This window comes from Drosophila biarmipes, chromosome 3R (assembly GCF_025231255.1).
Source record: "Drosophila biarmipes strain raj3 chromosome 3R, RU_DBia_V1.1, whole genome shotgun sequence".
In the NCBI taxonomy this organism is placed as follows: Eukaryota; Metazoa; Arthropoda; class Insecta; order Diptera; family Drosophilidae; genus Drosophila; species Drosophila biarmipes.
Genome location: NC_066616.1, coordinates 28,284,686 through 28,303,406, shown reverse-complemented (window position 1 = coordinate 28,303,406; position 18,721 = coordinate 28,284,686). Strand labels below are relative to the sequence as shown.

Below are 18,721 nucleotides of genomic sequence, written 5' to 3'. Positions count from 1 at the left end.
TTTTCTAATTGCAAATTCTTTTTGGATCACTGATTTCAAAATAGAATGGAATATAACGATTTTTCAAATTTATACATGCAAAAATACCTATTTTTTCGTAACCTCAGATTTCAAAAGCTTGTTTTATTTTAAGATTATTAAAAAAACATATCTTTTTGCTATATGGAATTCTAGAATTTTAGTTTTAGTAACGGTTATTTTCAATCCCTGGTTCTAAGCGATTTTTCAAATTATCCGATAAAAAAGCCAGACTATCATCACTTTTGATTTAATCGATAAATGTAAATAAAAACCGGCGAATTCTTAGTTGTTGGTGATTTCTTCAATAAATTAAATAAAAACAAATAAATATTTAATAAAATGGCGCTGGTTGACTATGGTGGGAGCAGCTCCTCCGCCTCTGAAAATGAAGATTCCCCTGAAATCAATGAGACTCCAACATTGAGCAGCCTCAAAAGGTAATGTGGTTTCCCCAATGCCTGTAGACTTCTACATTTAAACCGCTGAAGACCGGCCCTGCCCACAGCTGCCGCCCTGCTGGGCCCCAAGAAACCCAAGCCCGAGGAGTTCGTCGAGGATGTGGTCGATGATCCCGCTCTGCATGGCGGTCGCATCCGTAGCTTCAAGCACGAGCGGGGAAACTGGGCCACCTATGTGTATGTGCCGGCAGCAGCCTGTGCCGATCAGCTGGAGGAGTTCCAGGCCGAAGCCATTGCCCACTTGAAGCCCCACGTGGAACTGCAGGCTAATGATTCACTGCATCTCAGCCTGAGTCGAACGGTGGTGCTTCAGTACCATCAGATCGATGAGTTCTCACGATCTCTGCAAACAGCTCTCAACAGCTCCGTGGGGTGAGTCCTTGAACCAGGAGAGGATCAAGCCAAGTACTAACAACATATCCGTTTAGATTCACCGCCACCTTGCAAGGCCTGCGTATCTACACAAATGAGGAGCGAACCAGGACCTTCATTGCCGCCCCCTTGGACCCTGCTTTTGTGGAGAAGATGACTGCCATCCTGCAGCCCATCGACCAGGTGATGCTCGACTACCGCTTGCAGCAGTTCTACAATCCTGCCTCCTTCCATGTCAGCCTGCTTTGGTGCCTGGGCGATCAAGAGGCAGTGCTAAACGAGAAACTAAAAGAGCTGCAGGAGCTCCTCGAAGATCAGGACACTCTGCCAATGGCTGTCAACGAGGTGCACTTAAAATGCGGCAACAAGGACTTTACTTACAGGCTAAAATAGGCAGTGGATGTGGGATAATATTGTTCGAATTTAATATGATTCAGGATTATTTTTAAATCAAAGGTTACATTTATACTCTTTGCATGCTGTTCCTATTTTTAAGGTTTAAAAACGTGTCTTTACTTGAGAATGTAACCCCATTTATTCATATTTTTCTATAAAGGAAAGGAGTACGCCAAATATATTTGAAAAAAGTTATATTGTTAAGTGCACTGTTGGTCCCAAGTTACCATCTTAAATATGAAAAATACTTTGTTTACCTCTTAGTTGAGACCCTTCTTCTTGTTGCCATTTCCCTGCTTGGCTGCCTGAGCCTGCTCCTCCAGCAAGCGCTCCTCCTCCAGCTCCAGAAACCGCTGACGACGGCGACCGAGTGGCGTTTTCGACCACCAGGACTCGAAGGCCTCCTCCTCCTCGCGATAGACGGGATCCCGAGAGCTGAAGGCAGATAAATTGTTAATACATATATCAACATCTATCTCTAGATTACAATAAACCCACCACAGGACATTGATAAGCTCGGCATTGGTGAGTGGTTGGGTGCGCAGCTGGAGCTTCCGCTTGCAGGTCATTACCTCCTTGAGACAGGCATCGATTGATCCAATGGTATAGCCATCGGATATCTTGGCCATGGCACTGGTGTCTAAGTTGGAGATGCCACCAGAGTAATCACTGTTGGGATAAAAATATCAGTAGATGGTGGAAAGATTGTTCTTTAGGATCACCTACTGCAACAAAGTTTTCCAGGCATGCGACATGGCGCCATAATCCGGTCGTGGAATATAGATAAACCGATTGTAGACGGATTGCAGTAACTTCTGGTCCGCCTCCCAGGGCAAATTAGAGGTGCCCACAAAAATCACACGATCCTCGGGGGCAATGTTCTTGATCAGCTTGGGCAGATCCTTCTTTAACCGCTTCGGATCTGTGCGATCCGTCTTGGGAATTTTCTTCATAAAAGGTCGCTCGGCATCTCCCATGTAGATGACGGCAGGTTGGAGCAATCGGGAGACCTTCAGGACCAGATGAATCAGCATTATAAGGCCCGACTTGCCAGGATACTTTCCCACAATGTTAGCAGGAGTCAGATCGAAAAGCACGGCTCCAACCTCCGTGCAAATGGCGTGGAGCAGAGCTTTTTTTCCGGAACCCCTGGGTCCAGCTAGCAGAATAGACCGTATAAGCGGAGTGCAATTGTGAATAGCATCCGAACCGAGTGGAAGGATGCAGTACTCCGTCAGGATCTGGCGGATGTCGCCCGGCGAGGGATTCGTGCCATTCCTGGCGGTCAACGCCTTGTCTCCAAGGAACTGTTTTATCTTCAGTTCCGGGTATTTGCGTATAATGCCATTTGTTACCAACTCCTCGTACAGCGACTCCGTGGTGCGATCCGGCGTGAGATCCTTCTCCTTCTTCTTTTTGCTCTTCTTTCCCGATCGGCGCGTCTTCTTGCTGCTCTTCTTGACTTTCTTGCCCACGGCCGTCTGCAGCAGCTCGATCTCCTGGCGCATTACATCGTCAACTGCGCGCCGGAACTCCAGCTCCACTTCCTGGTACTTATCGCTGTAGATCATGTCCTCGTAGGCCGCCTGGCTAAGCACTCCGGTCTCGTCTTTGTCGCGCCAGGTGTCATTGAAGCTGGTGAGGTAAGAGAAATAATACATTAAATACCCTTAGAAAAGGGGGAAACATTCTTACAGATCTATTTCCGCTCGAATGTCTGGCAGGCAAACGGAGGGTGCCGGCTGAAAGCTGACCTCCTCCTCCTGGTTTTCGTTGACGTTCAGATCGCCACTGCGCGCCGGCGACTTAGATTTATCCTTGGTCTTCCGAGACTCTTTGGAGGAGCGTGCCGACGAGCGGCTGTGCTCGCTCTCCGTGCCAGGTCTACTGAAGATGTGCAAGGAGCCACCCTGATCCTCGGAGGGAAAGTCCGGCAGCTTGCCCGTCTTCTCGTAGCAATCCTTTACCCAGGCGCGTATCTCATCGGCGATGTCCTCCTTCATGCTGGCCCCGTGCTTGGCACGGATCTCCTCCTGCAGGGCGCGCTGCCGCTCCTCAAACTGCTGGCCGTAAAGAGCCTGAGCCTGGTAGCGCTTCTCGTTGTGCTGGAGCTTCTCCAGCTTCTCTGCCCGCTCCTTAACCACAGCCGGCGGGGGTGGCAGCATGCCAATCAGGATCATCTCCTCCATCTTGCGGCGCCGGGTGATCCGACGAGCTGTGTGGCCACGCCACATCTTCTGGATCTTCATGGCAGCCAGGAGACCGGAGTCACTGCGCTCCTTTTCGCTGCGTTCTTCCGATTTACCCTTCTCTTTCAAGATGCGGATCTCCTTCATAAAGTGAGCACGCAGTCGTCCCTGTCGCGCCCGCTCATGCATCTGGAGCATGCGGATGGCTTCGATCTCCGTGGTCACCGTCTCCTCCATCTCATGCTCCTCCAGCCAGCCCAGTTTCACTAGGATCTCTTGCATGGTTTTCTTGCGAAACTCCAGCTCCTGTTGGCGCTCACGGAGAAAGTAGCGGGGAATCCGCAGCTCCGTCTCCATGGGCGTAAGGCGCAGGCGCTCCACCACCTCATCGTTGTAGCTGAACTCCATGAGGTCTATGTTCACGAGGTCGTGCTTGAGCTCCACCACCCGGCCCAGACAGGCGTCCAGTAGCTTGCGCACCAACTGACGCTTCTGAGGCTGTATCATCTGTGGAAAATTCAGAATTGGATGGAAAACTAAAGAAACTATAAGTCGCATACCCACATTATCGTAAACATCCTCCAGCCGATTGCTCAAGCATATATAACGCAGATAGAACTCGTACAGACTCGACTGCAGCAGGGCCTTGGCATCCGCATCCGCGGCTACGGAGCCCACTGCGGCGTTCATGGTGGCCACCGTTGTCTCCACATCCTGGTGCTGTCTCTCATAGTCAATGGTCGACAGCAGCTCGCATTCATGCTGGGATTGGTGCCAGATATCGTTAAAATACGTGCTGGACATGGTGATCAAGGATTCTTCAATGCAAAACTGAAGTCCTTGTTTGAATCAAACGAAACGTTGCCAGGCGGCCCTCCTTGGAGTTGCCAAGGTGCCGCACAAGGGTGGGATTATTCCAAGAACAATGCCGGGTTAGTATTTTTATACACATATAGTTGAATATAATACACTTCGTCTCAGGCGTTGCCTGGAGACACCCTCGAGAACAATAATAAATATATATATTACATGGAATAGGCTTACAGGTTATATAGTCCAATGGATTTCAATGGGTGTTATGCATGGAATACGGGTACTTTTAAACAGTTTTGTTTAGTAAATGGATAATGCACATACTTATGTAGTTAATAAATAGTTAACAGTATAATTCAGCCTAGTCAGAATTAGTTTTAAATATTATCCGTGGAACAGTACTTGATCATGGATTTGGTGTGCTTAAATTGGATGCCACTGGTGGCGGCCATGACCTCTTGGATAAAGCTCTGGGAGTTGTGGATGGTGGTGCCGCCAAGGATGACCCTGTATCCTGCGTTGTTCATCTGGTGCACGGCTAAGGCCTCCTCGTACGTGGCTCCACCAATGATGAAGACCACCACCTCCTGCGGTGGTCGTCGGAATGGCACGAGCTCCGAATTTATGGCCGGGAAGAGGGGATCCAATTCGCGTCCCTTAAACACATCCTCGAGGGTCTCCTTCAGTAATGGGGTGTGCTGAGTAAACACATTCTCCACTCCCTTAAGACCCTTTATCAGGTTGCGGGTCAACTTAACGGCATCTGTGATCCGCACCATGTTGAACAGATCTCCCTGGCGCACATGGGTTCCAGCATACTCGATCAGAGAGGGCACCACAGCAGCTTGTCCGCCGCGCGACTTGATGATCTGCAGCAGTCCGGATGTGTCGCAATTGGCATGTCGCTCGTACCGCAACGCATATAGGGCCACCAACTTGAGAGAATCCTCGATGGAAACTCGCTCGTCCGCAATCAGTTTCTTAATGCGCTGCAGCTGCGCGGAGTGCTCGGCCTTGCAGGCGATCTCCTGTTCCAGCTCAGAGACCTCAAAAAGATTCCTCTTGTTGCTCAGCGCCGAAAGCTCACCAATCACACACAAATGCTTCTGCACGGTGCCCGACATTTTCTTAAACTGCGGATACGACTCGATGAAATTCTTCATGTCCGATATGCTCTCCACCTTCTTGTGGTCGTTGGCCTTGCGCTGGAACTCCTCCATCAACTGCTTGATGGTAGACCCAATCTCACCGTAGTTGGCGTACATGTTGTTGCCATAGAACTCATCCTGATCCCCAGATAAAACCAGCTCCTTGAAGTCCTTAGGTACGTTGGGGCGATTGGACAGGTCCAATCGATTGTTCTTGATATGCAGCAGCTCATGGACCATGGCCTGGTAGGTCCACTGGTGAAGCAGCGGCGTTACTGGGTCATCTCTGCGGTCCAACACGAGCAGGAGAGGTGGCGCGGAGCCATCGATATTGGAACGAAAGTCGAATAGAGACGACTCCTTGGTGATCTGCTCGTAGATCAGCTTGGCCAGGAGCTGGGCTGCCTGGGAACCGGCTCGGTAGCGGATCACTGGGTTTAGCTTCAGGGACAGCAGCACTGCTGTGATGCCCTGCATGCTGCGGGTCAGGGCATCCGGCAGCCAATTCAGGTTGGCCATGCAGTTAGGAATACTCAGGGAGAACAAATTGGGATTGACGCACAGGTAGTCCGCATAGAGTTCCTTCACCTCCCGCACAGACTCGGATTCGTCGCACTCTGCCAAGTACTTGACGTCCGTCCGGGGAATGATGTTGCTGAAATCTATTTGAGGTTTTAGGAAGTGTAAAAAGGCATTCTTTGGCCCACTTACATATGTAGTAGGCGCTGTATTTGGGATTCCTTAGCTCGTTGGCCAGCAGCTGGATGTTCTGCTTGGTGGGGCGGATGAAGACGATGCACTTGAGGTACTTTAACCGCTCGTTAGACCTGCCCGAGTCCAGGCGCTCGAACAGATAGACCTCCCGCTGCAGCATGTCCGACTGGCTAAAGGCCATCGAAATGATACTGGTCTGCAAAGGGAATGATGTGGACTTTCAGTAGGGAAGGTCTCGTATGTCAGCGCTTTTGTGGGCCGCACTTACCGTCTCCTTGTCCAGCAGGATGATTTTCATGCCCGGCCCCGACTCGGAGCACATCTTCTCGATGTACAACTTTATGCCGCTTATCAGATTCATTATTGCTAGCTAATTTATGGCAAAAATATAAACCAAAGAATTATTTTTTCGCAAACAGATGGGCTAGGGAGGAGCAGCTTTCGATAACTTACTGATAACACTGGTGGCAGTTTAGCTAAATGGTCGTCTAGCTAAATACTTATAATAAAGCTATATATGGCTTTTTTCGAGCTGTTTTAACCTCTGACCATCAATCGGTAAGGCGCCGATATACCCGACCGATAGATCGAGTAGTAGTTATCAGTCTGAAAGCACTCTCAGCAGTCGACCAGAAATTCTGGCATATATTTTTGGATTCAAATTTTGATGGCTACCATGCAGGTGCACTGTTGAAAACCGGCCAAATACAAGAGTACGAGCGAGCGAAGACTAGGACGCCATGGAGATGCAACTGGGAGCGATGCTCCATGTCTACAAGGGCGAGTACGGACTGCCGTCCATTGATTTTGAATGTTTACGTGCGCTGGTAAGTTCAGTTGCATCACACGGCGGCGGCCAGCACGCCTGTTTTGCCCATTATCGCAAGTGGCCAACGAAACTGACCAACCCCTGCCCACCTTGACAGTGCCTCCTGCGATTCACCCGCTGTCCCATGGACGTGCAGACCAGCTCCAATCCCCTGCGCTCGGGCGCCGGGAAACTGCCCTATCTGCAGATCGGCAACCAGAAGTTCGCGGGCTATAGGCAAATCAAGCGCGTGCTGGATCTCGAGGTGAGTGCGAAAACAATGCCGGGTGAACAAACTGCACGGTCTATTTATAGGCACTGCTTTCCTTTTGATGGGTTTAATTCGTCGTATCACTCTTTCATTCCAGGGTTACCCGATAGATGCGCATTTAAGCACCAAACAAAAGCATTTGTCCACCGCCTACGCCAACTGGGTGTTCACCAATCTGCACGCCTACTACCACTACTTCCTGTACGGAGAGCCCCACAACTTCGACTCGACCACGCGGGGCCTGTACGCCAAGCGCACGCCATTCCCCTTCAACTTCTACTACCCCTCGTCCTACCAACGGGAGGCCTGCGACGTGGTCCAGGTGATGGCAGGCTTTGATGTCAACGACAAGTTGGACAAGCACGAGGGCGACTACGTGAGTGCTTAGGATGAATGTTCTTATTGCTACGAAACCAGAGCTGATGTATGGATTGATGATTAATCAGACTTCTGGTTGCGTTTTGATCATACCAAGTTTCATCATTACTATCCTGTTTCCAAACATTTCGTAGTATGTCATCATAACCCATTAACTGGGTATTAATCAATTCCATTAGCAGCCCATCAGTATTTCATAATTACCTATCTATATGCACCTGCTAATCATCCCTTTCTTTTCCCAGCTCGTAGTCAATGCCAAAAAGGTGGTGAACCTGTTATCCCGCAAGTTGGGTCGCAAGGTCTGGTTCTTCGGCGACACGTACAGCGAATTCGATGCCATTGTCTACAGCTATCTGGCCATCATCTTCAAGATCGCACTGCCCAACAATCCGCTGCAGAACCACATCAAGGGCTGCCAGAACCTGGTGAACTTCATCAACCGCATCACCAAGGACATCTTCCGCAACGAGGGCTACAGTTCCGTCAAACTCACCAAGACGCCCAGTGGCACGGAGGCCAGTCTGACGGCCTCTGAGCGCAAATTCCTGGATTCTGAGCTGAACACCAAAATCGTTGCCGGCGTGGGAGCAGTGCTGGCCATGGGAGCGTTTGCCGCATGGCGCGGCATTTACAACCAGGTGGGCACCGCTGGCTGAATTAGTTGTTCTAAACCCTTAAATTGCCTGGCGCTTATTCGATAGTTTTGGGTCAATGTCTTTGTTTGGCTCCAGACACTCTTGTAGGCGCACGCGACCAGTGCAGGTGCCAAATTCTCAGTTAATCGCAAATTCCGAATGCTTCATCCCTTGCAGCTAACAACGCGCTCCTCGACGGACTACGATGGCATAGATTACGAGGACGACGAGCTGGAGGAGGGACTGGATTAAACGCGCCTCTGCAACGTTGTCTATGTATAGTATATATTTTAAAATACAAAATGAGTGGATGAAGCACAAAAACTGTCCAGCTTGAAAGGTTTGCGTGAACATTAGAGGGGGTCGATTTACTGGGCCACGAATCTTTGGACCAAAAAGGAATCTTGGCTTACTCGGCATGGAAATAATTGAACTATCCTTAGATTGCTTTCCGTTCCAAAGATTTTTCTTACTAATCGATCTTCTCTAAGATGCATATTCTATATGTGTAACATAGTTCGAATTCGTTTTTAAACTGTCTTGTATAAAATAGCATTTTAAAGTCATCTGATCGTAATAAAAAGAATAACTGAGGCGCTTTTGTTGTGGACAAAGAGTAAATCCTAGTCGACCTCCAATAACAACCAGAATCCCTCGATTGGAGTTGGTTTTGGTTTATTACACACTAGTCTTAAACGTAGATTTCGAATAGGGGTCAATACGATAGAGATGTTATAGTCTACAATGGAATTGGTAGATGCATGAGGGTGACCATTGCACTCATGTCTTGAGTGCATCCTGCAGCTTCCGCCGCGCCACGCCGACCCGATCCTCCTGCTTGCGAATGTCGTCCTCGGAGATGATGACCGCGTGCATGAGCGGCTGTTCGGGATTCATGAACGCCATCGCATTCTTGGTCAAGTCAGCCTTGGTGGAGCTCTGGCCGTGGACACCGGCATTGAGCATGTGCAGCGCCGTGGCCACCGACTGGAGGACGGTCTGTTCGTTGACATTGGGGCCAACGGTGCGTATGGTCTTGGGCAGTGAGATGTCGTCCAGTTCCTCGCCGCTGTCATGGCAGGCGCGCAGTCGTTCCAGCCGCTTCTCCCAGAACAGCTGCTTGGGCTTCTCCCGCGTGCCATGCTTGGCGTCGTGCTTTACCTTGGCGGGATCCTGGGTGTGGTTGCGAATCGCCGTCACCGGTTGCTTGAAGATCGAGGCAGTCTGTCGGATGGGCGGCACCAGGGAGACATCTGTGCGCAGCGCTCGGCTGTAAGGGATTAAGATTGGCAAGCATTAATGGCGAGTTGGCAAGAAGGTAAAACACCAAACAGCAGACAAGACAAAATGGAAATTGGAGCCTAAGCATGCAGAGATGGTGAACATAAATCTCAGGTGGCACAGAGCTACAGCGTTCTACGAATGGTTGTCCAATTGTGTTTCTTTTGCTTTTTTGGGTTTCTTTGTGTGCAAGCTGTAGACCTTGCATCCTGGTTGAAGGCTAGAGGCAAACAAGACAGGTCACGCTGGCATGCAAGAGTCAAGTGCTCCTCCACTTGGCTCTACCTGAGTTCAATCTGTTGCTGCTGCCGATTGACCGCAGATGGTGATGCAGATGACGCTGCTGCCGCCGCTGCTGATGAGGCGGTCGCTGCCGGAGGAGCAGCTCCTCCTGCTGCTGCCCCTGTTGCTGCTGCTGCCGTGCCTCCCTGGCTGCGGGCGAACTTGCGCTTGAGGGCATTGGCCGCCGATCCGGTGGTGGCCCCATTTCCGCCGCCACTGGTCAGCGGGAGCGGCATGGCGCTGCAGCGGTACAGCGAAATGGATGGCGAGGGCAGGGCCCGCTGCTGCATCTTGCCGGTTTGGAAATCGGGGATTACCAGGTCCTGCGGCGGCTTTCCCTCCGCCCTTTTTCCTGTGGGACTGTTGAGCGGACGCGGTGGGTGGAGATTTTTTTGGTGGGTTAGGTGGTTCGTGTGTATGTATGCATAGGCGTGTGCGTGTGTGTGTGTGTGGGTAGTGTGTGTTGGTTGGTTGATGTGGATGTAATAACAGAAAGGTAGTGAAAGTGATTAAAATTACATCCGAATGAACGGCGTGCAGTGTTCCGATATTGGCTATACATATCCCCCTCCCTTAGTTCTATATGGAGTGCTCCTCGCTCTTCCTCTTTACCTGTAGTAGAAAACATCCACCTTGTTATTGTTGTTGTTGCCGCTGGCTGTGGCACTGCTGCTGCTGCTGGTGTTGTTGTTGTTGCTGCTGGCGTTGCTATTGGAGCTGCTGCCCGACTTGCGGACCTCGTCGCGCTGCCATCCTTTGGGCAGGACACTGCAGTCGACGCGTTTGCGCTCGATTGTGACGCTCGGGTTCATTTGCATGCTCGCCGAAGTAAATAATTAACAATTCCACAAAAAAAAGCGTCTGGCTGGAGGAGTGTGGCCGTACTGCGGAAGGCGGCAAATGCCAAAGTGCCACAGTGCTGGCATCCAGCCAATCCCCATGTTATCAAGCCACGAAATATCATATTTTTAAATGAGAAATTCTAATTAGTTGTTAGTTATTAGCAGTAGTTTTGCTTTTGTCACAAAAAGTAATTATATTTCTTTAAGCAAACAAGCAAAACAGAACTAAAAGTTATTTACTCTTAGCTAGAAAAGGCTAGATGGGCAGCCCTTAAAAAACCAGAGCTGGTCACACTGCAGTTGTAAAAGAAGAAGCAGCAGCAGAAAGGGCGACGTAAGAAATTTCCGAGTTTTCATCGCATTTTCCAGGCCACGAAACGGAATATGTAAAGCCAGCCCAGCGACACACCGAGCCACTCACCGACGCCCCGCCACAGTCGCCACCCGCTACGAGCAACGCCTGCCGCGAGCAGTAGAACCTGCCAAGGGACCACCACCTCCCACTCGATCCAGTCGGAAATTTCACACCTGGGACAAGTGGCAGCTGCTGGGACACAAGAGTCGTCATGTCGTCGTCGGCCATTTTCGTGCTGGACGTGAAGGGCAAGGTGCTGATATCGCGAAACTACCGCGGTGACAACATCGACATGGCCGTGATCGACAAATTCATGCCCCTGCTGATGGAACGCGAGGAGGAGGGTCTGATCACCCCGATCCTCCAGACGGCGGAGACCACGTTCGCCTACATCAAGACCAACAATCTGTACATTGTGTCCACGACGCCGCGCAACAAGAACGTGAATATCGCCCTGGTCTTCGTCTTTCTGCACAAGATCGCCCAGGTCTTTGTGGAGTACTTCAAGGAGCTGGAGGAGGAGTCTATACGGGACAACTTCGTAATCATCTACGAGCTGCTGGATGAGCTGCTCGACTTTGGCTACCCGCAGACCACCGACTCGAAGATCCTGCAGGAGTACATCACGCAGGAGGGCCACAAGCTGGAGCTGCAGCCCCGCATCCCGGTGGCCGTGACCAATGCCGTCTCCTGGCGCTCTGAGGGCATCAAGTACCGCAAGAACGAGGTCTTCCTCGACGTCATCGAGTCGGTGAACCTGCTGGCCAACGCCAACGGCAATGTGCTGCGCAGCGAGATCGTGGGCGCCATCAAGATGCGAGTCTACCTGTCGGGCATGCCCGAGCTGCGGCTGGGCCTCAACGACAAGGTCTTGTTCGAGAGCACAGGCCGTGGCAAGTCCAAGTCCGTGGAGCTGGAGGACGTGAAGTTCCACCAGTGCGTGCGGTTGTCGCGGTTCGAGAACGATCGCACAATCTCGTTTATTCCGCCAGACGGCGAGTTCGAACTGATGTCCTATCGGCTGAACACGCATGTGAGTATTCCTTAGGCTTATTTTATCATTTAATCATCAAGGATGTCCGACTAATAAAACCCATTTTGACAGGTCAAACCCTTGATCTGGATAGAGTCCGTGATCGAGCGTCATGCCCACTCCCGCGTGGAGTACATGATCAAGGCAAAGTCACAGTTCAAGCGAAGATCGACGGCTAACAACGTTGAGATCGTCATACCGGTGCCGGCCGACGCGGACTCGCCCAAGTTCAAGACCACCATTGGCAGCTGTAAGTACGCACCGGAGCAGAACGCCATCATCTGGACCATCAAGTCGTTCCCGGGCGGCAAGGAGTATCTGATGAGGGCGCATTTTGGGCTCCCTAGTGTGGAGAGCGAGGACAATACGGAGGGCAAGCCACCCATTCAGGTGCGCTTCGAGATTCCCTACTTCACCACGTCGGGCATCCAGGTGCGCTACCTGAAGATCATCGAGAAGAGCGGTTACCAGGCGCTGCCCTGGGTGAGGTACATCACGCAGAACGGCGACTATCAGCTGCGCACCAATTGAGTGCAGCCACTCCCGCCCCCAGCATCATTCCAGCCAAGCTTCAGCGAGTCATCCCTGCAACAGGTAGCTTCATCTCCACCCGCGTTTTTGTCTGCGATGCGTTGCGTTAAGTCAAAAGTATATATTTGTATTCGTATTGTTTCAGTATATGTATATTGTATGTAAATCAAATCTAATAAATTTTAACACCTTTTCAAAACCCCTGCACCAGAGTGGGTCAATTTGAGTGTGCCTATGAAGACCGAGGAGTCTAGTTCCACATAATCGACCCACCCAGCGTGCACGGATGAGTCATAACAAAACGGGTTGGACCCACACAAAACTGTTTGCCTATTGCTTAATCATAATAAATGCACTTTCGGTCGAGTCTCTCGGTTCGCTTTGATTTCTGAGTTGTTAGCTTCTTTCCGGCACGAGGATTCTACTGCTTGAAGTTCTTCAGGGGATAGTGCTCCTTGTGGGCCTCGATGTGTTTCTCCAGCTCCTTCTGCTGCGCCACCAGATGGTCGGGCATCTCAGCGTACACATCCTCGAACATCTCGCGCCAGTTGGGCTTCAGTTTCTTCTCGGACACGGCGATCTGCTTCAGGACCTTCTTCCTGACATCCTTGACGAATTCGTTCTCGGCGTCCTCGTCGAACCAGCCCTTGTGCACCATGTAGCGCTTCAGCTTGGATATCGGGTGCTCCACCGAGTTCCACACCTCGATCTCCTCGGCCGGCCTGTAGGCGGTACTGTCGTCCGAGGTGGAGTGGTGACCCACGCGATAAGCCAGGGCCTCGAACACCACCGGCTTGTTCTCCCTGAGCGTGTACTCCCTGGCCATTTTCATGGCATTGTAGACGGCGAACACGTCGGTGCCGTCCACCCGAATCGTGGCGATGCCATAGCCCATCGGACCACGTCCGGCGATGCCATCGCCCCTGTACTGCTCGTGGGATGGGGTGGAAATGGCGAATCCATTGTTGCGACTAGAAGGAAAGATAAATTGTTAATTATTTCAATGCATCATTTTAGAAAGGCTTAATATACGAAAGAACATAAAATAATATATATATTTTTTTATTTCAATTAAGTTCCGAATTTGAATGGGTTGGAAAAGGTTTTTGATAAGATAAAAGAGTACTATATAATATTTTATCTTATCAAAGTAGTCTCTTTTGAATATCAGAGTTGCCAAAAACAAACAATATTATAAGCGGGGCACTCACCAGAAGAGGATGACTGGGCAACCCAGAGTGGCAGCAAAGTTGAAGGCGGCATGGGCATCTCCCTCGGAGGCAGCTCCTTCGCCAAAGTAGCACACCACACAGGCATCGTTCTCCGGCCTCAGTTTCATGGCATACGCTGCTCCCACGGCCTGGGGCATTTGGGTGGCTATACATCGGGAAGATAGATATCTTTAGTAGATACTTATGATCATAATACTGTACGGTTTCCACTCACACAAAGGACTGGAGATGGTGACAAAGTTCAGCTCCCTGGAGCCGTAGTGCACGGGCATCTGCTTGCCGCGACCCAGATCGTCCACATTGCCGTAGCACTGATCGATGAACTGGTCGATGCGGAAGCCACGCCACACCAGAACGCCCGCCTCGCGGTACTGCCCATAGATGAGATCGCGCATCTCCAGGGCGGCGGCACTGCCTATGTGGGACGCCTCCTCGCCAAAGTTGGTCATGTAGAAGGAGATCCTGCCCTGCCGCTGGGACTCGTACAGGATCTTGTCCATCGTATTAAGCAGCACCATGTCGCGGAACATTTTCTCCACCACCTCGCGGCTCAGCTGGGGATCCTGGGACTCATCCGCTATGTAGCCATCCCGATCCATCACTCGGTAAATGGGAATCGGGGCATAGTCCTCCGGGTGAATCAACTTCAGCTTGCTGACGAAGGGGGCTTTGGCACCTGGGAAATTGGCGTAATCACTGGGAAGCTCCGAGCTGAAGTCCCGCGCAGCTGTGGAGATCGCACCTCTAATCTGTCGGTGGGGGGTTCAAACAAATAACAACAAGCCCAGGTGATAACTCCGGCTACTTACCACTTGCTGGGGCTGTTGTCGCCTCGCCACTGCACCCAAAAGATGCACTGATTTTCGCAGGAATGACATGATATGGGATTTGTATCTAAACTAGTAAATGCAACAGGTAAGTAGGTTCCAAGATTCAGATTCAGCTGCGTGTTTCCCAGCTGATTACGCAATAGAATGGATGTTGATACCATATCGATAGACTTTTTACAATCGAAGAAGCACCTTTGTCATCGAGATCTTGTTTATAGAAGGTGTTTTAATTTAAAAATAAACTAGTTTTGCGTTAAATATATAAGATAGGTTTTTCTATTTTAAAAAATAATAATTTTACGCCCCTAATAATAGTTGTATTAAATGGGAAGGTTTGAGAATTGCTAAACTATCACTAACTATCGAAATGATTAAAAAAATGCTTTATTTATTCGTTACTATACTTTTTTACTCACATATTTATTTTGTTATATTTAAGATTCGCTTATCATTTTTGAAAATTCGCGCCCTAAAGTATCGATAGAAAAACGAAACCCCCGGCGTATACTTGATTTTCCTGACTTCGTAGCGTCACCTTCCCTTTGCGACGCCATGGCATCAATAACAGAAGCGCAATTCTGGCAGGCGATTGGAATACTGATCAGAAACTACCATGCCCTGAACAAAAGGATCTTCGAGGTGGTCATTACCCAAGTGGAGAAACAGAAGGATGGGCGACTGTGCGAGTCCAGCGAAGAGGAGCTGGTGAAGACCCTCCAGGACAGACCAAGCAAGCGCACGTGCAGCGGCTTCAAGATTGGGTTCAAGCTGCTGCCCAAGAAGCTGCCGGAGAACATCCTGGGCACAGGGACTATAGGTACAACGAACACTCAATACCTATTCCATAAGCAACTCACAAGCCTCCCACTTACAGACTTTGCAAAATGCCTTTACGAGTGCCAGTTTGCCAGCGACAAGCTAGAAGATTTCTCGGCGCGGCTTCAGGAAGGACAGCTTCTACTGGAGTCCGAACAGAACTCCAACTGGTTGCAGTACGTTGTCAAGCACAAACTCCTTAACTGGTCCCAGTCCAAGCAGGATGAAAAGAAGGACAGATCAATGCGCTTGGTAAGCTTGGAACAGTACAATGATCTGTACAAGGAGTTGAAACGAAAGCACTCCCAGCATCTGATTGACCTGTGGAAAACGGCCCAAGAGTCCACGGATCCGTTGAAGTTCATCTACGAGGATTTGGCCATCGCCGCTTATCTGATTTGTGTGTGGCGTTCAACGACTCCCGATGCTTTCGCCGACTTGGGTTGCGGAAACGGCCTGCTGGTGCATGTCCTTAATGCCGAGGGTTTCAAGGGCTACGGCTACGATGTAAGGAAGCGTAAACTATGGTCCCTCTATCCGGCGGACACGCAACAATGTCTCTTCGAGAAGACCGTTGAGCCCAACAACTTCCGCTTGGATTTTCCGGAAATAAATTGGTTAATTGGCAATCATTCGGATGAGCTGTCGGCCTGGATTCCGGTTATTGCTGGTCGCCTGAACCTTAGCTATTTTCTGCTACCCTGCTGTCCCTACGAACTTTCGGGGGCCAAGTTCCGCCGGCGAAATACCAAAATAAGTGCCTACCAGGACTTCTGTAAGTACATCAAACTGGTCTCAGAGAAATGCGGTTTTCCCCTGGTCATACAAGACCGCCTCAAAATTCCGAGCACCAAGCGCTTGGGTCTGATCGGAATCAAAAGGAGACCCACAATACCTATTGAGGACCTGGAGTACTTCGTCCAGGAGGAGTTAAGGAAGTACCGAACAGGAGAGTCCGAAGTTAAGCTACGCGAAAAGGAGGAACGTGTTCGCAACTGCACGCAGGTGGATAAATCCATTATCGACGCCCTGGTGCTGAAGATCTTCAACCAGCTCCTGGCTGCCAACGAGGATAAGTGGTCGGGTCGCCTGCCCATGCGGGAGATCGCCCAGAGTCTAACCAAAGAAGAGCTGAGTGGCATTAAGTCCGAGTGCGGCGGCATCAAAACGCTGCTGAGAAATAAGCACGAGGTTTTCGAGTTTTGCGGTGGCGACCTTATAGGAATACGAACTCCCAAGCCCATGGATCAGCGTCTCCGGGCCCGTGTGACCACCAAAAAGCGTAGTTGCTTCTTCAAGCAGCATCATCCGCTGGGGTGTCCTCTCGAAGATGCCGTGTGCTCCTTTATACACTAACCTTAAGTATTACGTGTGTGGCCCTCGCTCACGTTTATTGTTTGGATTATAATATAAAGAGAAGTCCATAATCGGGGTGTCAAATCGTATAATCTAGGAATCGAGCTGGGTTGTCCTCTAGCGAGAGCTATCGCTGCTGTTGCTGCGACGTCGGCGGCGGATGGGCGAGCGGGAGCGGCGACGCGGAGAGCGCCGGTTCCTCATGGGCGACTGACGACGCCCGCCGCCGCCACCTCCTCCGCCGCGGTTGTTGAACCGATTGAACTGGGGCGGGGATCGCCAGCGGTTGTTCTGCGGACGGCGCATGGGAGGCGAGGGACGACGCATGGGCGGCCGCTGCTTGGGTATGACAACCGGCGACACAGTGATCTCCTGGCCATCGATCTGCCCGCCATCCATATGCTTCATGGCCGACTCACAGTCCTCGGCGGTGGCGTACTCCACAAAAGCCACGCCGCGTCCGAAATTCGGATGGTAACGATCCACGGGGAACTCCACATTCTTCACGTCCCCAAAGCTGCTGAAGATCTCGAACACATGGTCCTTGGTCACATTGCGGGTGAGCCGGCCAACATGGATGCGCACCGGCTTGGGCGTAGGCGAACGGGTGCGTGTGCGCGACCGGGAGCGCTCCCTTCGCTTCGGTGGCGGCGTTCTGTCCACCGAGCCACGTCCACGACGGCGTGGCGACCTCGAGCGGCTGGCCGAGCGCGAACGCTCGCGCTTCACATTATTGCTTTCGACGGCGGGCCTATCGTTGGATCCAGCGCGGCGGGCTCGATCCCGGGAGCGACTGCGACGCTCGCGATCCCGCTCTGGCTCCTTCCGCGACTTGCTGCCCGGTCTGGGGGATTTGGAGACGCGCCTGGGCGAACGGGTCCGAGAACGGGATCGAGCGCTGGGCTTGTCTTTGTCTTTATCCTTGCCTGAGGCACCGCCACCACGTCGCCGGTTCTTCTCGCTGCGATCGGAGTCGCTGGACGAGCTTGAGGACGAGCTCGAGGAGTCGCTGGAGCTGCTTGAGCTGGAGCGCGATGATCCGGAACTGCTGCGGGAGGAGCTGCTGTCCGAAGAGCTGGAAGATACAGCATTTGAGATACTCTTCTCGCATAAAAGTGTGACAAGTTGGTAGATGAAAGGGAATAGCTTTTTGACTTTTTTCAACATTTTATGAATTTTATCTGTTTGTTTACTACAACTGTCCCAAAAAGCATAGTATTAAAAATGTTAATAAGTGATAAAGAGATAAAGAGGAGTGGAATGTATATATGGTATAATAACATGGACTTTCACCTTGTTTAAAGGGGGTACTTAGTAAAATAATTGGGCTAACTTGGGTTTTCCCTGGGAAAATCACATATTCTGTAGTAACAAATACCTAACTTCTACATTTTCTGGTATCTAAGAACATTTTACCATAGAAGGTAGCGCATTTTCGGAAGTAACCCTTATTCGAAGTGACAGATGTGGCGAGCGCCCATTGCCGGCTGCCTTACCTGCTTCTGGAGTCGCTGCTGGAGGACGCCGATCCGCGGCGTTTGCGTTCGCGGTCCCTGCGGGAGGAGCTGCTGGTCGTCTTGCCGTCCTTCTCTTTGGTGTCCTTATCCTTGGTGTCCTTTTCCTTCTCACCCTCGCCGGCGGGACTCTGGGCACGCGCCCTAATTTCGGGCCGAGAAAAGCGAGATGTTTCAGCCCTTCAGGGGGCAAAATGGCTTCAAGTACTTACATTTTCGTAGTGCCTATTAAGAGGACGATTAGTTGTGTATGTCAGCCGACTCCTGAAAGAGCTGGCTTTTATGTTTTTATTAATAAATCCCGGGTTTTTCAACAGGAATTAAAACCAAGTAGCGTTTTCGGTAGAGGTGGATAGACATCGATAGCAACTTCAATGTTATCAAAACATCGCCATAGCCGATGTTTTATTCGATACACACTCGATATATCTGGTATATAAATA

The 18,721-nt window shown here is 50.7% G+C and overlaps 9 protein-coding genes across 14 annotated transcripts; 4 read left to right on the top strand and 5 right to left on the bottom strand.

Moving 5' to 3' along the window:
- The first annotated feature begins 1 nt into the window (after window position 1).
- Window positions 2-1,451, top strand: LOC108024607 (U6 snRNA phosphodiesterase 1). 3 transcript variants are annotated; one of them, XM_050889145.1, is made up of 4 exons: window positions 123-458; window positions 510-851; window positions 908-1,034; window positions 1,091-1,451. In XM_050889145.1, the coding sequence occupies exons 1-4, from the start codon at window positions 361-363 to the stop codon at window positions 1,298-1,300; spliced, it is 777 nt and encodes a 258-aa protein (XP_050745102.1). In that variant the 5' UTR covers window positions 123-360; the 3' UTR covers window positions 1,301-1,451. The 3 variants fall into 3 exon arrangements, with proteins under 3 accessions (XP_016950113.1, XP_050745102.1, XP_016950112.1); XM_017094623.3 differs by having other exon boundaries at window positions 136-458; window positions 908-1,451; XM_017094624.3 differs by lacking the exons at window positions 908-1,034; window positions 1,091-1,451 and having other exon boundaries at window positions 2-458; window positions 527-740.
- On the bottom strand, window positions 1,363-4,240 carry LOC108024602 (IQ and AAA domain-containing protein 1-like). 2 transcript variants are annotated; one of them, XM_017094616.2, is made up of 5 exons: window positions 4,001-4,240; window positions 2,943-3,943; window positions 1,974-2,882; window positions 1,746-1,916; window positions 1,363-1,682 (listed from the first exon to the last, which is right to left on the bottom strand). In XM_017094616.2, exons 1-5 carry the CDS (start codon window positions 4,238-4,240, stop codon window positions 1,508-1,510), a joined length of 2,496 nt encoding a protein of 831 aa, XP_016950105.1. In that variant the 3' UTR covers window positions 1,363-1,507. The 2 variants fall into 2 exon arrangements, with proteins under 2 accessions (XP_016950105.1, XP_016950106.1); XM_017094617.2 differs by having other exon boundaries at window positions 3,997-4,067.
- Window positions 4,241-4,373: 133 nt separating this feature from the next.
- Window positions 4,374-6,572, bottom strand: LOC108024603 (vacuolar protein sorting-associated protein 45). Its single transcript, XM_017094618.2, has 3 exons — window positions 6,380-6,572; window positions 6,109-6,307; window positions 4,374-6,059 (listed from the first exon to the last, which is right to left on the bottom strand). The coding sequence occupies exons 1-3, from the start codon at window positions 6,470-6,472 to the stop codon at window positions 4,627-4,629; spliced, it is 1,725 nt and encodes a 574-aa protein (XP_016950107.1). The 5' UTR covers window positions 6,473-6,572; the 3' UTR covers window positions 4,374-4,626.
- A 128-nt stretch (window positions 6,573-6,700) lies between these two features.
- Window positions 6,701-8,827, top strand: LOC108024606 (metaxin-1 homolog). Of its 2 annotated transcripts, none has more exons than XM_017094621.3 (5): window positions 6,701-6,938; window positions 7,038-7,184; window positions 7,288-7,566; window positions 7,814-8,209; window positions 8,384-8,827. In XM_017094621.3, exons 1-5 carry the CDS (start codon window positions 6,852-6,854, stop codon window positions 8,456-8,458), a joined length of 984 nt encoding a protein of 327 aa, XP_016950110.1. In that variant the 5' UTR covers window positions 6,701-6,851; the 3' UTR covers window positions 8,459-8,827. The 2 variants fall into 2 exon arrangements, with proteins under 2 accessions (XP_016950110.1, XP_016950111.1); XM_017094622.3 differs by having other exon boundaries at window positions 8,273-8,827.
- A 33-nt stretch (window positions 8,828-8,860) lies between these two features.
- Window positions 8,861-10,656, bottom strand: LOC108024604 (methyl-CpG-binding domain protein 3). 2 transcript variants are annotated; one of them, XM_017094619.3, is made up of 3 exons: window positions 10,382-10,656; window positions 9,773-10,129; window positions 8,861-9,476 (listed from the first exon to the last, which is right to left on the bottom strand). In XM_017094619.3, the coding sequence occupies exons 1-3, from the start codon at window positions 10,585-10,587 to the stop codon at window positions 8,987-8,989; spliced, it is 1,053 nt and encodes a 350-aa protein (XP_016950108.1). In that variant the 5' UTR covers window positions 10,588-10,656; the 3' UTR covers window positions 8,861-8,986. The 2 variants fall into 2 exon arrangements, with proteins under 2 accessions (XP_016950108.1, XP_016950109.1); XM_017094620.3 differs by lacking the exon at window positions 9,773-10,129.
- A 241-nt stretch (window positions 10,657-10,897) lies between these two features.
- On the top strand, window positions 10,898-12,730 carry LOC108024750 (AP-1 complex subunit mu-1). Its single transcript, XM_017094856.3, has 2 exons — window positions 10,898-11,999; window positions 12,072-12,730. The coding sequence occupies exons 1-2, from the start codon at window positions 11,178-11,180 to the stop codon at window positions 12,528-12,530; spliced, it is 1,281 nt and encodes a 426-aa protein (XP_016950345.1). The 5' UTR covers window positions 10,898-11,177; the 3' UTR covers window positions 12,531-12,730.
- On the bottom strand, window positions 12,665-14,720 carry LOC108024748 (2-oxoisovalerate dehydrogenase subunit alpha, mitochondrial). The gene is made up of 4 exons (XM_017094855.3): window positions 14,572-14,720; window positions 13,977-14,511; window positions 13,742-13,907; window positions 12,665-13,501 (listed from the first exon to the last, which is right to left on the bottom strand). Exons 1-4 carry the CDS (start codon window positions 14,638-14,640, stop codon window positions 12,952-12,954), a joined length of 1,320 nt encoding a protein of 439 aa, XP_016950344.1. The 5' UTR covers window positions 14,641-14,720; the 3' UTR covers window positions 12,665-12,951.
- LOC108024548 (probable tRNA (uracil-O(2)-)-methyltransferase) lies at window positions 14,570-16,835 on the top strand. The gene is made up of 3 exons (XM_017094526.3): window positions 14,570-14,677; window positions 15,122-15,409; window positions 15,467-16,835. Exons 1-3 carry the CDS (start codon window positions 14,644-14,646, stop codon window positions 16,762-16,764), a joined length of 1,620 nt encoding a protein of 539 aa, XP_016950015.2. The 5' UTR covers window positions 14,570-14,643; the 3' UTR covers window positions 16,765-16,835.
- Window positions 16,767-18,658, bottom strand: LOC108024549 (RNA-binding protein with serine-rich domain 1). The gene is made up of 3 exons (XM_017094528.2): window positions 18,491-18,658; window positions 18,261-18,422; window positions 16,767-17,839 (listed from the first exon to the last, which is right to left on the bottom strand). Coding segments are annotated over exons 1-3 (1,122 nt in total). The 5' UTR covers window positions 18,493-18,658; the 3' UTR covers window positions 16,767-16,881.
- Window positions 18,659-18,721: the final 63 nt, after the last annotated feature.

Coding starts and splice junctions, on each gene's coding strand:
- LOC108024607 (XM_050889145.1), top strand. CDS start 361: ATGGCGCTGGTTGACTATGGTGGGAGCAGCTCCTCCGCCTCTGAAAAT. Junction 852..907: donor GCTCTCAACAGCTCCGTGGG/GTGAGTCCTTGA, acceptor ATATCCGTTTAG/ATTCACCGCCACCTTGCAAG. Junction 1,035..1,090: donor TCCTGCAGCCCATCGACCAG/GTGATGCTCGAC, acceptor CTTCCATGTCAG/CCTGCTTTGGTGCCTGGGCG.
- LOC108024602 (XM_017094616.2), bottom strand. CDS start 4,240: ATGTCCAGCACGTATTTTAACGATATCTGGCACCAATCCCAGCATGAA. Junction 3,944..4,000: donor TGGAGGATGTTTACGATAAT/GTGGGTATGCGA, acceptor AATTTTCCACAG/ATGATACAGCCTCAGAAGCG. Junction 1,917..1,973: donor GCCTGGAAAACTTTGTTGCA/GTAGGTGATCCT, acceptor TTATCCCAACAG/TGATTACTCTGGTGGCATCT.
- LOC108024603 (XM_017094618.2), bottom strand. CDS start 6,472: ATGAATCTGATAAGCGGCATAAAGTTGTACATCGAGAAGATGTGCTCC. Junction 6,308..6,379: donor TCCTGCTGGACAAGGAGACG/GTAAGTGCGGCC, acceptor TTCCCTTTGCAG/ACCAGTATCATTTCGATGGC. Junction 6,060..6,108: donor ATACAGCGCCTACTACATAT/GTAAGTGGGCCA, acceptor AACCTCAAATAG/ATTTCAGCAACATCATTCCC.
- LOC108024606 (XM_017094621.3), top strand. CDS start 6,852: ATGGAGATGCAACTGGGAGCGATGCTCCATGTCTACAAGGGCGAGTAC. Junction 7,185..7,287: donor AGCGCGTGCTGGATCTCGAG/GTGAGTGCGAAA, acceptor CTTTCATTCCAG/GGTTACCCGATAGATGCGCA. Junction 7,567..7,813: donor ACAAGCACGAGGGCGACTAC/GTGAGTGCTTAG, acceptor TTCTTTTCCCAG/CTCGTAGTCAATGCCAAAAA.
- LOC108024604 (XM_017094619.3), bottom strand. CDS start 10,587: ATGCAAATGAACCCGAGCGTCACAATCGAGCGCAAACGCGTCGACTGC. Junction 10,130..10,381: donor GTGGATGTTTTCTACTACAG/GTAAAGAGGAAG, acceptor TCCGCTCAACAG/TCCCACAGGAAAAAGGGCGG. Junction 9,477..9,772: donor CAGCAACAGATTGAACTCAG/GTAGAGCCAAGT, acceptor AATCCCTTACAG/CCGAGCGCTGCGCACAGATG.
- LOC108024750 (XM_017094856.3), top strand. CDS start 11,178: ATGTCGTCGTCGGCCATTTTCGTGCTGGACGTGAAGGGCAAGGTGCTG. Junction 12,000..12,071: donor CCTATCGGCTGAACACGCAT/GTGAGTATTCCT, acceptor CCATTTTGACAG/GTCAAACCCTTGATCTGGAT.
- LOC108024748 (XM_017094855.3), bottom strand. CDS start 14,640: ATGTCATTCCTGCGAAAATCAGTGCATCTTTTGGGTGCAGTGGCGAGG. Junction 14,512..14,571: donor GACAACAGCCCCAGCAAGTG/GTAAGTAGCCGG, acceptor CCCCACCGACAG/ATTAGAGGTGCGATCTCCAC. Junction 13,502..13,741: donor TGCCCAGTCATCCTCTTCTG/GTGAGTGCCCCG, acceptor CTTTCCTTCTAG/TCGCAACAATGGATTCGCCA.
- LOC108024548 (XM_017094526.3), top strand. CDS start 14,644: ATGGGATTTGTATCTAAACTAGTAAATGCAACAG. Junction 14,678..15,121: donor TAAACTAGTAAATGCAACAG/GTAAGTAGGTTC, acceptor CTGACTTCGTAG/CGTCACCTTCCCTTTGCGAC. Junction 15,410..15,466: donor CCTGGGCACAGGGACTATAG/GTACAACGAACA, acceptor TCCCACTTACAG/ACTTTGCAAAATGCCTTTAC.
- LOC108024549 (XM_017094528.2), bottom strand. Junction 17,840..18,260: donor AGCAGCGACTCCAGAAGCAG/GTAAGGCAGCCG, acceptor TGTATCTTCCAG/CTCTTCGGACAGCAGCTCCT.